The following is a 15737-nucleotide window of genomic DNA, read 5'->3' as shown; positions in this document are numbered from 1 at the left end:
AAATTATAATATCTTTCCAATTTTATCTTCAATTGTAGCTATTTGCACAAAAATAGAAATATGATGAATATTATTGGGCTAGTCCAGAGAAAAAGAGGCCCATTTCAGAGTTGAAGCGCACAATGTTTTTAGAGAAAGTGGAAGCCCATAAAGATACTCGATTTTCTGTGTAGACTAAGCTTAGGGTCTCTTTTGCATAAAGTGGCCCAGGCCAACACTTCCTCAGGCCCTCAATTAAACATACATTCAAACTACAACATATATATTTTATAATCGAGCCATCTTCTGGTTTCTTGTTTGTTATTTATACTATTTAATACTAATCATGCTATAAGAATTATCTTTCATTATATCTAGATGTGGAATAGGGCCAATAGGCCACAGAAATTGCTCCATAGTCCATATGACAATGACAATTCCTACCTATGATATCCACTATTCATTTGCGTACAACTCTCAATCATCAAAATATCTCTAAAATAGCATCCTCAGGCTCATTCAATGAACTACAATCAAACGAACAATTTCCCAATCAATAGATTATAGAGTTGGATTCATTTTAAATATTTTTAGCGACCCCTCACCATCATTACTTTTGTTGACCATCCAATGACATTAGTTTGTGCCTTTATAAATGCCATTCATCAAATAATGCAAATATTTGTCACCAATTTGAATAATTTGGTAGTGCGAAATAATTGAACGCACGTGCTACGGTCACCCAGCCACCCCCATCGACATCCAAGCCCTTCTCCTCACGTTCCTGCTTTCTACTCCATCGTTATGTTTGTACTTTTTCTTAATAATTATTATTTGTAATTATATTTTAGTTTAACAAGATTTTAGAATTCAGACCTTTTGACTTTCGATTAATCATATTTTAACTAATTGAGTAAGAAAAATATGGACTAAATCTAGTAAATTTAGTTATATTATATGTTATTAAAAGTTTGTAGCGGTTTAAATCATATAAATTCGGGCAACACCACCTTTATGTTTTAGTCTTTTTTAAATTGAAAATTTGAAATCAGAAAAGACATAATTATACTATTGACATAAAATCTTGATAATTAACTATTTTCTGCTCTAATCTCACTTTATTTATGTTAAAATTAGAATATTTTTAACCTACTAAGTTATAAATTATTATACAAAATTATGACATAAAACATGTTAATAAATAAATTAATAATATTTGAGTAACTACTGCAATTCTTTTCTTGGTTACGGATATACTACTAAATACACTGATTTGTTTTAAAATTTAGAACTACATTCTAAAAATGGTACCAAGCACGAGTTAAAAAATTAGCTATAGAAATATGTTTCACTTTCATTACTGCGTGAAAATATATTGTTTTCTTTTTCTTTTTTCTTTTTTTTGAAAATAATATATTGTTAAAATTAAGTGAGACTTCTTACTCAAGTAAATCGACAAATTAGTATGGGATAAAACGCATTTATAAGAAACAAAGACTAAGCTATTAGATATATCAACACTTAATTTTGACCGAATGTTTCACAATTAGAGATTAAATTGTTATTTATTGTATATAGTCTAAATTATTATATATTAAATTTGCAAAAATAAAAGTTGATTTGGTATGCAATTGAAAGCATAATTTTGAAACCAAAGGGATTAATGAAAATAGAGTTTATTGCATGTTTTTCAGATATGCGTGTGATAACAGATTCAGAAATTAAATTCTAATTTAAACAATTGTTAAAAATGTATTTGATAATATATTAATAAACCATAAAATTAGTTGTAGTTACTCACTAAAGATTAGGTTTAATATCAACTATTATTAATTAATTTATAGACCGAAGGGATCGAATCCCCAGCGAAAACAAGTGATCGCCTGTTACTTCGGTTTTGTTTTGAAAAAACACAAAACGGAATAGAGAAATACAGTACACAGGCGAACACCTATTACTTCAACTTTCATCAAGGACTCGTAAGTCTGTAGCTTGTTTATGAGGGTAGTAAGGTTGTAGTCAAGCTTGTTTATAACAGCAGTTTGAAAGAGATTCCAGAATAAAACTAACTTGACTGGCCTTATCAATGACGGACTCATTCATATCTGCAACGTTGAAATTGAAGGAAATTGGACGTGAGGATTTCCATGAACAGCGGAATGATCGTTCCAAATTTCAATTGTATTTGAACAACAACAATTACAGTCAAGAAACGGAAACATACAAGCTATGCACAAAACGAAATTACTGCATGCTTTACTAAACAATCAAGGGATAGAATTATACATACCTTTGAAGACTCATCTTCAATCTCCCTTGATCACGAACGCTCGAACATACTCCAATACTGCAACACACGAACACTCAAACTCAGCGATCTCAAAGATCACGAACAATCGGCAACCATCACACGAACACCGCGAACTCAATGAACGACCTCCAATAAACCTCGACAATGTCAAGTTGAGTACGACACCACCACAATGGCTACCTTGGTATTCTCGGTGTGAGAATCCAGAAGTGTGGGCTCTTTGTGAACTTGGTTAAAGGACGAGACCGAAGGAAGACAATTGTGTAAACGATACCCAATCGTTTAACAAACGCTATGCGATTGTTTAGCCAATCGGCCAGCTGAGTGACTATCGTATAGAAACACTCCACGATCATCTAGTCTCTCTTCTATTGTCGTTTAGTAAATCTAATTCACTTGACAACCACTGTGAGTAATTTCTGAGAATAGAAACTCTCAATTCAACTACTAAATTTAGGAAAACATTTTCCTTTTTATCTCACAGTTACCATGAAACCACCAATAACCTCCCACTCAATTGGTTATTAGAGAAAAAGAGATAATTATCTAATAATTAATATCATTATAAATATATATGATAACCAACTTACCATACTATATTTAAAACCTATAGTTTTAATATTTCATTTTATGAAACATATAATAGCTCTTTTTCTATTCCATGGTCCTTAATATAAATCTCATTTACATTAATCCTCCATTTGATATATCTAATATACCATACCGATCATATAATATATAATCGAATTACCTCTTATCAATTTGAACATTTCAAATCAACACCAAGAACTGATCCTCAGCTTGAATCCATTGAGCTACCAAGAGGACCTTATGGACCTGTAGCTCGAAACTCCAACGGTACGTGAATAACTGACTAAACTCTTTAGTCATAGGATTTACCATCCATTAATTTTCAGGCACTCCACTAAAGACCGACAATTGAACTCTCCTTACTATAAATATATTATGTGTCCATATCAACCAATAAAAAATGCGATAACCTTTCATAGATCGTTCGTAAGTATAGTTGGGCCAATAACTGTTATGCCCCTGTAGTTACATTAACTCCTTAAGTGCTACTGATCCCTCTAATGAACATAAGTCATAGTTCTACTATGACCAAGTCCTCTCTTCCAAAGAGAAGTTGTGGCCATTATGTTCAAGCCCCAGAATCAGCCCTTAAGGGAGAAATCTATCTACTTACCCCTACTTCGGGGAAGGAATGAATTCCATCTTGTGTAACTGAGTTCCCAGCTCCCAAATCAGACAAGTCCCCGAAAAGGTAAGCATGTCGAGTTAGCAATCTAGCCACTTTCACCCATACTAATCAAAAGACCGCCCTCAAAGGCAGGAGTTCCCAAAACACTCAGAATGGAGGTCATGTCAACTATGGTTGTTTAGGTAAGATGTAGTCTCTAGTATTAACGACGTTATATACAGAGACGAATCGTCTCGTGGTCCAGTCTTATATAAACTCTTTATATAAGATACCACAACTCGCATGTCTCCACATGAATAGTCATGATCTACCATCTATAGTAGTTCACAACACTTGTAAACCTCTACAAAGCGGGTCGTATCTGTAGTGTCACCAGGATCAGGTATCCCTCTTTAATCTTTATACTACAGATCTATTTAGGTTATCACTTAAGGCATGATCCACTTGTATATCTCATATACATGCTTAAGTTTACATACGATAACCATGGAGCTTTATTTATTGGATATGAGTAAATACCAGATAAAATAACTCTTATTTTATTCATAACAATGTGTATATATTACAAACAACAAGACTCCGAGAGAATTAGGACACCAATTCCAACAGAAGAGGACCATCATATTGAGAACATGTTCTCGCACTGAGTTTCCCTCGTTCATAAGATATTGAAAAATAAATTTCAGCCCATCGTGCTTAATCTACGTGGACAGTTGTGTCAGGATTGGTGTCCTAAATCTCTCTTGTATTCTTGTAGTTTGTAAACTCTGTATAAACAAATTGTTATTATTAAAATAATTGTTATTTTATGAGCATAGACTCAATCCAATAAACAAATATGTAGAGACATACGGGTGGATCATGTTTAAATGATAACCTAAATGGTCTGTAATAGATGGTTAAGGCTCGGTACCTTATCCATGTGACACTACGGATACGACCCACTTTGTAGATATTACAAATGTTGTAAAGTGTTACAAATGATCTGATCTTGATTATTCATGTGGAGACATGTGAGCGGGGGTATGCTATACAAATATTTTGTATAAGACCGGATTAGGGAGGTGGGAACACAGCTACATAGGACGTAATTCACTCTTTCCCTAATGTCGGGGTAAGTAAATAAATTGCTCATTTAAGAGCTAATTCTGGGGCTTGAAAAATGTGGTCACGTCCTCTCTTGGCTCGAGAGGGATTTGTGTTGGGTTGTATGTCTTAAAACTTGCAGTTTGTAATGTTAAACATTTTTCTATTATCAATAAAGATGTTATTAACATTTATTCAATACAACTATTGTTGAATAAGTAAATTGTATTGTATAGACTAAATCTAATAAACTAAGATCCATGTTATTATACAAATACTTAAACTTTATGTGGAGAAATAAAGATGGATCAAATTCGAATAAATAGCTAAAATGATCTATAGTATATGAATAAGATTGGAAACCTTATTATGGTAACACTATTGGACGCGGTCCATTTTGTAGATAGTACAAACGATGTGATCCTGAATCGTTCATGTGAAGACATGCGAGTGGGGACGTCCTATGCAATAAGTTTGTATAAGACCAGGACCAAGAAATAAGTCACTCTTACTTTATAACGTTGTTTACTATTTAAGATCGTCTGTTTCAAATCGATGACCTAGGTAACTCGACTTGAATTCTGACTAACTATGAACTCCTGTTTATTTGGGATTATCCTTAGATTTGCATAGGTGAGGGTTGGCTTAACAATGTCAACTCAATAAGCCTCCTATTTCAGGGGTAAGACCAGGTAGATAGCTAGGGACATAGGGTGCAAGATGGAATTCACTTCTGCCCGATTTAAAAATAGTAGAGAGGTTGTGATTGGATCACAAACCAATTGTTCATTAGAGGATTGGTGGGACTTAAGGAACAATATGTAATTTCGGGGGCAAAATAGTATTTGACCAAGTCGTTATTACGAACAGCCTACGAATGGTCGACTTACTAATTATGGTTAAATTAAGTGGACAGAAATATATCTACAGTGAAGAGAGTGCAACAATCGAGCTATAGTGGTATGTCTCGGTGGTTAACAAATATTGATTAATTCGGATTAAAGAGTCTAACCGATTAATCTCAAATCGTTGGAGCTCATGATATGTAGGTCTATAAGGTCCCTCTACTAGCTCGTAAAACATTACACCTTGGATTAAAATATTGAGTGAATTTGAAGTGTTCAAATTCAATTTAGGATTTCAATTTGAAGTGTTCAAATTTCAATTTAGGGTTTGAATATTGAAGTGTTCAATTTCAATTTAGGGTTTGTACAATTATATTCGATATAATTAACGTTTAATTTCAACAAAATTAAACGTAATTAGAGAGTTCAAAATATTTAAATATTGATTACATGAATAAGGATTCATGTTTTGAAATATGTGTTTTTTTTATTAATTTGTTTAATTAATTATTTAAATTAAATTATTTCAAAATTAAGAAAATTCAATTTGGAAATTGAATTTTAGTTTAATTAAATTTAAGTTACAATTAAATTAAATTAAGTTTTGAAAATTGAGAATTTAAAATAGTTTTAAATTATCATAGTGGAAATTTTCAAGATATTGATCTTGTTAGTAGGTTCTTCCCTAACTCAACACCTAACCACTTTGATATTGCTCTTTAAGGTGTCAATCAGTAATATTAAGAAAGTGTTTGTGTAACATTCTGGGATCTAGGTAAATTTAAATTACTTTATGAAATTATTGGATTTTTCTTTTCAATTCAAGGCCAAAGCTTAGGCAAACTCCCCCAAATCAATGGACAATCAAAAGAAACAAAAACCCTCTCCTCCCACTTCATCTTGAGTTGTACAATCGAGAAGTGCATTCAAACCAACTAAGGGACCTATTTCTAGAGTTGGCAAAATTCCCTGTAGGGCCTTGCCTTGATCGGGACGGGGAATCTCGGGTTTAACCGAGAATGGGCTCAAATTGGGGATGGGACGGAGATGGAGAGGGTATCCCCGCCTCCTCCCCGTCCTCGCTCCCGCTCCGATTAGATTTTTAAATAAATAAATAAATATAATATATATATATATATATATATATAAGTATCTAACTTTTTACATTTAGTCTAGTTTTTAATTTAGCCCAATCTAAACTCAACAAGAGTGTCCAAGCCCAAAACCAAATATAATTTTAAGGAAAAAATTAAAAAAAAAGTTCCACGGAGGGACCCATTTCCCCGATGGAAAATCCTCACCCCCGTCCTCACCTTCAAATGGTGGGGGTGGGGGCAGAGATGGGGTAAAATCCCCCAACAGGGATGGGGACGGGGAACCCTCCTGACCCTGTCCTGGTCCCGTTGCCAACCCTACCTATTTCACATTGAGCACCACAAGTTTTGGAGTGAATTTTGAGCTCTTGCACAAATCGTTTGTACTTCTGATTCATGCCAGATACATTCTTACATACTTCAACGAATTAAAAAAAAAAAAAAAAAACTTGTTTTGTGGGAATTATTTATGTAAAGGTTTGATTATTATTAATCCATTTGAATTTTTAAACTTTAAAAGTTTTTCTGATTTTTAGCGGGAATGATCTTTGATTTTCAAAGTTGAAAATAGCCTGAAATATTGTAAAATTATTATAAATTCTCATTGTGTCCTATTTTACTCTTCAATTTTACAACAAAAATAACATTTTGAATAATTAAATACGAGCATGTGAAATATAGTACTAGAAGAGCAATTGTCAATTTGCTCGTGAAATTTGTTTTTTCGCTATTTTCCGAATGGAAAGTGTAAAAATTGACAGATACCACAATTTGGCTTCTAATTTTTGCATTGGCAATTGGGGCAACTAAGATTGTCCGGGGGCGGTCCCGCCCAAAAGAAGATATGATAGCGCACCTCACCTACCATCGGCAACAGCCAAGAGCGAGGAGTGGAAGGGCTGTAGTGAATTAGAGCGTTGAATGGGGGTGGAGAATTTAATTAATTTTCACGCGCTCCTTTCCTTTTACAAACTTTTGCTTTTTCATCAACAACTCAACTGGGTCCGCAATGCCACCCAAGCAGCTGGACCCCTAACCAAACATCTATCACCTATGCTTTTATTACACCACTAATTTTCGGTGCAACTCCCCCTTTTGTTGACTTTCTACAAGTCATAATTCCTTAACTCAATCATTCTTAGGAACGTTACTCAATTTCACATATGAATTCTAAAGTTTTTAATTTACTCACCATACATGACATGAACTATGAAGAGGCAAAAGCAGGAAGAATATAATATAAAAGCAAAAATGACAATCCAGAATTCTGTTTCTGACAAAATTGTCCATTTCAAAAGTGTCAAAAGTATAAAAAAACGGAAAACGGATAAAGAGAGGGACAGTTTTGGAGTCTTACCAATGGCTATCCTGGCGGTTGGGTTGGTCTGCCCACTGCCTACGGCTTTGGGGTTTGGGAATTTGGATATCCATCACTTCAGTCTACACCTTGTCTTCTTCCCAGGGTTTGCTACATGGTTTCCTCACCCGTGAACCATAGCACACGGGTCAGCTTAAGCTTAAGTTTGTAAGATTTTTTTTTTAGGTAAAATAGGAGCACCCTTTTTGTGCCAACTTCTCACCATTCACAATGGATAAATATACAAACAAATAGATAAAATATTAAAAAGTAGAAAAATAGCTTTTGCTTATTATTATTATTATTTTGATATAGACCTATCCCTACTTAATTTGGGTGGATTGGACCAGTTATTGTATTTTAAACCTTAATTTCTAAGTGGAGTTACAAGTTAGTAAGATGTTTGTCTTGCTTAACCAAATACAAACATATTTAATTACTATTCTCATTCAACTAAAATAAAACTCATCAAATGGTCGTTTCTATCCATTATTTAAGTACGCGTGTAAAATCAAGTGGTCGTTTGTGTGATGATTTCATTTTAGATTAAATTAATATTATTCTTTTCTTTTGATGCTTTACTGTAATTATCACTATTATTTTATGCATTTTGATGCTTTAATTGGGTGGTTGCTTTGCTTGCTTAGCTTTTAATTATATTATTCCTGTCTCTATTCTCTAATCTTTATCTAATCCCTCCTTAGTGAAATAATCAATTTTGTCTTTATAAATTTGTCTAAAGTTTTGGGTTTTTGAAGAGAGATTAAAAAGGGCCCCATTAGCGTCGATTTCTTCCTTCCTCCCTCCGCGTGGCAACAGGCTATACCGGTTCCCGGTGCCCATTCGCCTCTTTTCCTCCACCTTCAAAACCTCTTTTTTCTGTAACAAACTCAACGCGGTCTGGTTCAACTCAGAGCGAGACGTTAATCAATCAATGGCTTTATGCATTGTCCTTCTTTGACCTACATAAATTCTCTCCTACAAAAGATCTTCCTCCCAATGCTACGACGGGAACATCCTGCCATGAGTTTTCACTTTAACCCTAATTTCTCTCTGTATTTTCGACCCCACTCATCTGGAAATGTCTTGATCGGAGCCAACCATACTTCTGCTCGGTTTTGTTCTCGATAATCTTCATCTGTTTTCTTGTTTGTTTCTTGATTTTTTAGGTTTTTTTTTTTACTGTACTCGTGCATTTGAAGCACTGATTCTCTGGCAAGTGTAAAGGCGACGGGTTCCGCCATGCGAAGGTTTCTTTCTCTGAGGAATTTGGTTAGGGCACTCCTTATTCCTGTACTTTTATTAGTTGCTCATTTTTCATACGTCGTCATTACCACTGGTGAGTCTTGTATCACTGGAAATTTCTGTTTCTCGCCCAAAATTTCCAATTATCGAGCCTCTGGTTTACATCCCAGAGCATCGGCGATAATCGATGGCGCAGCTCCCACATCTGAAGAACTGTTGCGTCGTGATCTTTATACTAGTAAAGGTTGGATCAAGGCCGTTCAGTTTTATTCTTCAATCTTTCAAGATCTGCTCTCCGTAGGGTTTCTTTCTCACAAATCGAAATCTCTGTGCGTGGAAACCCCCAACGGGCAGGATGTATTTTCCTTGAAACAGATTGGGGTTTCGGATTCGATTGGAATATTCAAGAAAGCCAGTAAGCCTCTGGTGATAAAGGGCGAAGGACACGAGATCCCGTTCGGTGATAATACCTTTGACTTTATTTTTTTGGGCGTTGGTCGCCTTGATCAGTCATCCCGGCCGGCAGATTTTGCCAGGGAAATTACTCGGACGCTGAAACCCGAAGGGTTTGCCGTTGTCCAGATTAGAGCTAAAGATACGTACAGCTTTCACTCATTCATTGATTTGTTTAATTGCTGCAAAATAGTTACATCGCAGGATATAAACGGACTTGATTCCTCAATGCCTTTCCTTCGCCAGATTGTTCTGACGAAGGAGAGTGATGATAGTCTTGGTCATGGTGATGTGTTAACGCATCACACAAAGTCTGATGGTAAGTGTTCTATTCCCGGATTTAAGGAAGAATTGATCCGAAAGGCCGAGCCATTGATCTTAGAGGAGCCACTGAAGCCATGGATTACATTGAAGCGGAATATTCAAAAGATAAGATATCTGCCATCCATGGCTGATATAAGCTTCAAGCAGAGGTACGTTTACGTTGATGTTGGAGCGAGGAGTTATGGCTCTAGCATAGGAAGTTGGTTCAGGAAGCAGTATCCGAAGCAGAACAAAACCTTCGAAGTTTATGCCATTGAAGCTGACAAAATTTTTCATGAACAGTATAGTTCAAAGAAGGGGGTCAAGCTTTTGCCATACGCAGCTTGGGTAAGGAATGAAACTTTGACGTTCGAAATTAACAGAGACCCAGGTCAGAAGGTCCAAGATAAGGGGAGGGGAATGGGTAGGATTCGACCGGCGGTAGCATCAACGGGGGCTTTCGATGGTGAAGTGGATGAGATTCAGGGCTTTGATTTTGCTGACTGGTTGAAAAATACCGTTACTGAGAAGGATTTTGTAGTGATGAAGATGGACGTGGAAGGAACTGAATTCGATTTGATTCCGAGATTGTTCAAGACCGGTGCTATTTGCTTGATAGATGAGATATTTCTCGAGTGTCATTACAATCGGTGGCAGAGATGTTGCCCTGGCGAGAGAAGTGCAAAATATGACAAAACTTATGGCCAATGCTTAGATTTGTTTATTTCCTTGAGGCGAAGTGGAGTTCTTGTTCACCAGTGGTGGTGAGTCCGTCTCTACATGGGTGATTGGTTTACAGGATTCGGACGGCTGGGAATCAAAATTACTTTTGCAACCATGTTTGCTTCTTCACGCATGCATCAATAAATCTTCATCTGCCACTCTCCTTCTCGCACTCTGTGAACTGGTTAAGTTTGGAGATGTAATCTAAGGCAAGAAAACAACACGGGGGTGATAGGTGGAAAATTCGACTTGCCATCATCGGGGCGGTTTGGTTACTGTATGATGCACACTTGGGCAATTCCGCCCTTAGTTTAAGCAGTGCTATTTTGTACCACTAAATTTGTAGTAGTTCATAACCATACAATGTAAGTTGAAATTCTTTCGCTCATTTTGCAATATTATTAGTAGCTTTTTAGATCTTCATGTCTCATGTCGACTATTGAGCACAAGTTAACCTAATTTAAGAATGGTATAAGAACTGGGTAAGTGAAGATTACAACTAAACTAATCAAACAATTGTTTAGAACTTATCTTTACACGCGTAGAAAATACAAAGTTCTTTAAGGCCATTTAGCCCAACCCAGCTTGGGAACTAGGCATCTCTAAGAGTTTGCCACGCACATCCTATTTACCACGAACGTGCCCGACATGCACACAACCCTTTCATTTCGCTACATATGGCTAGTCCTTTTCGGTGCATATTTATGTAAATCTGCATCGGAGAAAATAAATACAGGGGAAAAATGGCACAGGCTGTTATGACACCGGAGGTTCAAGATGCTGAGCGTTATTTTACGCTAGTGAGTGGCCATAGAATACCAGCCGTTGGATTAGGCACTTGGAGATCTGGTTCTCGGGCCGATGATTCTGTGTTCACTGCTATTGTTGAGGTATTTTTTATGTCAAAAGTAGAGCTTTCACGTTTACTGGTTCGTTCACGTTTTTACTGATTTCACGTGACTTAAACTTTGCCGATAGGCTGGTTATAGGCACATCGATACTGCTGCAGAATATGGAGTTCATGAAGAGGCAAAATCTCTCCCTCGATTCTATATGTTAATTTTCACTATAATGACAATTAGGTAGCAAAACTTTGCCGTTGCACTTGTGTATAAATTCTTGCAGGTAGGTTTTGGTCTACAAGCGGCAATTAAAGCAGGAATCCGTAGGGAAGACATCTTCGTCACCACTAAGCTTTGGTAAACAAAGTTTGTAAATCGAACAGATATAATGAATGTCGAATGTGAATGAATAATTAAAAAAATTCGGTCTTAGTTCATATTGGCGGTTCCTGTATGCTTGCATTTTTTTTAGGTGCTCTGACTTATCCCCAGACAGGGTTAGAATCGGATTAAACAATGCTCTTCAAGAACTCCAAGTTGACTACCTCGATCTTTTATTGGTATTCTTAAAGACTACATACCCCAATTTGGTTGATATCGACTAAAGTTCATTTTTAATATGTAAAACTGAATATTTATACATCCAGATTCACTGGCCTTTTCATCTTAAAGAAGGAGCCAGCAGGCCTCCCAAAGAAGGGGAAGTTTTGGACCTAGACATGGAAGGCGTTTGGAGAGAAATGGAGAAGCTTGTGGAGGAAAATCTTGTTAGGGACATCGGAATTAGCAATTTTACCTTGAAGAAGCTGGACAACTTACTCCGTTTTGCTCAAACATTGCCATCGGTTTGCCAGGTTAGATTGTGAATCAGACCCCATACATTATATTGGATAGTTTACCTTAACTAACTTCAATATCGTCTTCTGTCTTGAGATGGAAATGCACCCAGGATGGAGAAATGATAAAATGCTGGAGGCTTGTAAGAAAAATGGCATCCATGTCACTGTAAGATTTTTTTATTACTTGAATAACATGATGATCATCTGGAAACTGCCAATCCTGTATCATTTGGAGATTTGATAGTAAAATAGATTATAGGGTTTAGGGCATGAAAGAAAATAGAATTTCTGTATTTTGTAGGCTTATTCGCCTCTGGGGTCTTCAGGAGGAGGTAGGGACTTAATACACGATGAAGAAGTTGAAAGGATAGCAAAGAAGTTGAACAAAACTCCAGGTCAAATTCTTGTGAGGTGGGCTCTGCAGAGGGGAACTAGTGCTATTCCAAAATCAACCCACTCGGAAAGGATTAAAGAGAACATTGCAGTGTTTGGATGGGAGATTCCTGTGGAGGACTTTCAAGCTCTTTGCAGGTTCCCAAATCAGGTAAAAGAACAGGAAGATTGAAACCCTTTATTTATATGCATTCATCTGAATTCTCATCTCTGTTTTCAACTGAATGTTTTATATAATAGAGATATTGAAAAGTATGATTTTGTGACTTAGAAACGAGTGCTAAGCGGAGAAGAACTATTTGTGAACAAGGAGGCTGGACCCTTGAGGAGCGTGGCTGATGTTTGGGATCACGAGGATTGAAGAGTTTTGAATAAAAAGAGACTTGGAGGAGCAGAAGGTGTAAATTTTAGTCGTAGAAAAATATGAATATAATGGGAATTTGGTAGAAATTTTATTGAACAATTAAATACTTAACCTGTAATATAAATGTTGATGTGCACTTGTGCAGGGATATTTCTTAACAAGTTATAATATGAAGTTTCGATATGTTTTATATACATGTAAATATAGAAACAGATTACATTCTTGTATGGATTACATTAGGATCAAGTTTTAAACGAAAAAGAAGAAGACCAACATAACAATTAATATGATCAATTATATTGCCTTGTCCAAGTTATGTAAAGGCACCAAGCCAGCTACCCGCAGAAGATTGGGTCAATCCAAATTGTACGGATTACTTGTGTTTATTGGATTCGTTCTCTGGGCCTTTTAGCAACAGAGCCCATGGTCCATTTTCCACAAATGTCTACGAGATGCAATGTAAAATGAATATTAGGATTATTTATTAACTAATACTTATCGAGGATGAAAATACCTAATAACAAGTCGAGAATACAAGAACCAGTTTCAATTATACCTTGATCTGTGGGTAATTTATTCTAGACCAAACGGAGTGTATGTTAACGATAAAACCATCCAAAACGTAGAGAAGGTAGAGAGCTGATTAGACGGTGGGTAAAATCATTAACATGTGGGTGAAGTCGCACAAAGATGAGTCACCAAAGTTTGGGGTTTGTTCATAGCTCGAGGCTTGCCAAAGAACAGGGTGCCCATGTCGTCTGTGCAAAGCTGCCATCGGTGGCTACCCGATTGTTGCCGGAGAAAAAATTGCACATTGAGGATTGACGGTTGATAGAAGGGAGACGGAGAAAAAGATGTCTTAAGGTTTTTCTTTTTCCTTTTTTTTTTCTTTCTTTTTATTTTTTTTCCTTTTCCTTCTTTTATGATCTCATAAATAGATCAAATTTATCTTCCACAAAATTTTCCCAACTTTAAACAGACCTTTAATATTAAAATTGTTGTTTTCAAAATTTATTAGAGAAATATTATTCTTTTGAAACTTATTAAAGAAATATTGTTATTTTGGGATTTCGAAGCTAGAAGTCGAGAGTTGAGGATTCGACTAATGTAGAGGTCGAACATTGAGAACTCGACAAACAAAGAAAAACTTGGAAACAATATGTAAATTAGGGTTGTCGAGCGTCAACCCTTGACAAGGAAAAGGAAATCTCGCTAATTTTGTGATGAGAATCTCGCTCAAGATGGGAATTTCGCTAATTTTGTATATTAGGTTGTCGAAGGTTGAAGTTCTGGCATAAATAAGTTGAAACTTCCACCATCGATAAGGAAGATAAGTAGGTGAAGCAGATTGTAAGAGAGAGCGAGATTGAGAGAGAAGATTGAAAGCGAGATTGAGAGAGCGAGATTGTAGGAGAGAGCGAGATTGAGAGAGTGAGATTAAAAGCAAGATTGTAGGAGAGAGCGAGATTGAAAGTGAGATTGTAGAAGAGAGCAAGATTGAGAGAGCGAGATTAAAAGCGAGATTGAGTCTGCCACATGGATTAAACGGTTAATATATCACCAAGCTGCCCCTGCTCCGATTCCCCTGCACGATTCCCTGCATGCATTGACGTTATCCGATTCCTCTGCTCCGATTCCATGCATTCATTGACGCATTCATGCCCCTTTGCCATAGCCTTAATGCCTTTTCAACCATCCTAAACCCGTGGGTCGAGTGTTCAATACTCGACCTACATCCTTTTAAACCATTATCCTCTTCATTTTTCCTCAATCACCCCCTTGATAATTTTTGAAGACTCACTGCCCTTGATTTTGCTCACTCCTCTCCCCTTGATTTGCTCACTGCCCTTGATTTTGCTCACTCCTCTTCCCTTGATTTGCTCACTGCCCCTTCATAGCTCACTGCCCCCTCACTGCCTTCGAAATAAGCATTCGAAATCATCTTCCTTTCCTCCCATTTCCATTTTCATTTCTCTTCTTGTATTTGTTTAATACAAATTATTCTCACACAACTATACTGATTCGCTACTCTACTAAATTTTTATTTTTTTTAAGAATAATTATAAATTTTATTTTTGTTCTTATATTATTATTATTTTTTATAGATTATAGTTTTTTTTTTAAATTTTTTGTAATTGTTGTCAGATAACAAATAACAGGAAAAAAGGGTGAACGTTGTCACTTTGAAGGGAAAAAGAGAACTACATCGAATCTATGAGTTGAACTAATGATATTTGAAAAGTTTAGTTTATTCTTATGAGTTGAAATTATTGTTATGTTTATTGTGATAAGTTGATATTTTCTAGTATTAACTTTGAAAATATAGTTTAAAATAGTTTGAAAAAGTTTAATTTAATTTAATTTTTTTATTTTGTATTAAATTTGAAAAAATAGTTTTAAAAAGTTTACTTCATTTTAATTTGAAGAGTTTAATTTGTTGTATTTTTAAAAATAGTTATAAAAAGTTTAATTTATTGCTATGTTTAAAAATAATTATAAAAAGTTTAATTTATTGTTATGTTTAAAAAGTTTGTTCATAAAACTTAAAAAGTTTATGTTTATAAACTAAAAAATTTAATATTTTTCAATATACTTCTTATAAAAAGTATAATACAAAAAATTGATGTTTGTCTTTAAATGTTTGGGATTTTTGTTGTTTACAAATGGTAATATGATTGATGATA

At 35.5% G+C, this 15737-nt stretch overlaps 2 protein-coding genes and 1 long non-coding RNA gene across 4 annotated transcripts; 2 read left to right on the top strand and 1 right to left on the bottom strand.

The window, feature by feature from the left end:
- Positions 1-1786: 1786 nt before the first annotated feature.
- Positions 1787-8116, bottom strand: LOC150032768 (uncharacterized). Its single transcript, XR_016524603.1, has 3 exons — positions 7892-8116; positions 2270-2326; positions 1787-2084 (listed from the first exon to the last, which is right to left on the bottom strand). It is a non-coding gene; the product is annotated as an uncharacterized LOC150032768 (long non-coding RNA).
- A 169-nt stretch (positions 8117-8285) lies between these two features.
- On the top strand, positions 8286-11032 carry LOC120091086 (uncharacterized). The gene has a single exon (XM_039048917.2). The coding sequence runs from the start codon at positions 9134-9136 to the stop codon at positions 10658-10660; it is 1527 nt and encodes a 508-aa protein (XP_038904845.2). The 5' UTR covers positions 8286-9133; the 3' UTR covers positions 10661-11032.
- LOC120091087 (NAD(P)-linked oxidoreductase superfamily protein) lies at positions 10841-13234 on the top strand. 2 transcript variants are annotated; one of them, XM_039048919.2, is made up of 9 exons: positions 10841-10980; positions 11368-11505; positions 11594-11644; positions 11741-11814; positions 11930-12017; positions 12105-12311; positions 12391-12462; positions 12598-12840; positions 12961-13234. In XM_039048919.2, exons 2-9 carry the CDS (start codon positions 11374-11376, stop codon positions 13048-13050), a joined length of 957 nt encoding a protein of 318 aa, XP_038904847.2. In that variant the 5' UTR covers positions 10841-10980; positions 11368-11373; the 3' UTR covers positions 13051-13234. The 2 variants fall into 2 exon arrangements, with proteins under 2 accessions (XP_038904847.2, XP_038904846.2); XM_039048918.2 differs by lacking the exon at positions 10841-10980 and having other exon boundaries at positions 11344-11505.
- Positions 13235-15737: the final 2503 nt, after the last annotated feature.

The sequence above is a fragment of the Benincasa hispida genome, chromosome 11 (genome assembly GCF_027475165.1).
Source record: "Benincasa hispida cultivar pf3 chromosome 11, pf3_genome.v1.1, whole genome shotgun sequence".
NCBI lineage: Eukaryota > Viridiplantae > Streptophyta > Magnoliopsida > Cucurbitales > Cucurbitaceae > Benincasa > Benincasa hispida.
The sequence above is the reverse complement of the archived record's forward strand: the minus strand, read 5'-3'. Positions and strand labels throughout refer to the sequence as shown.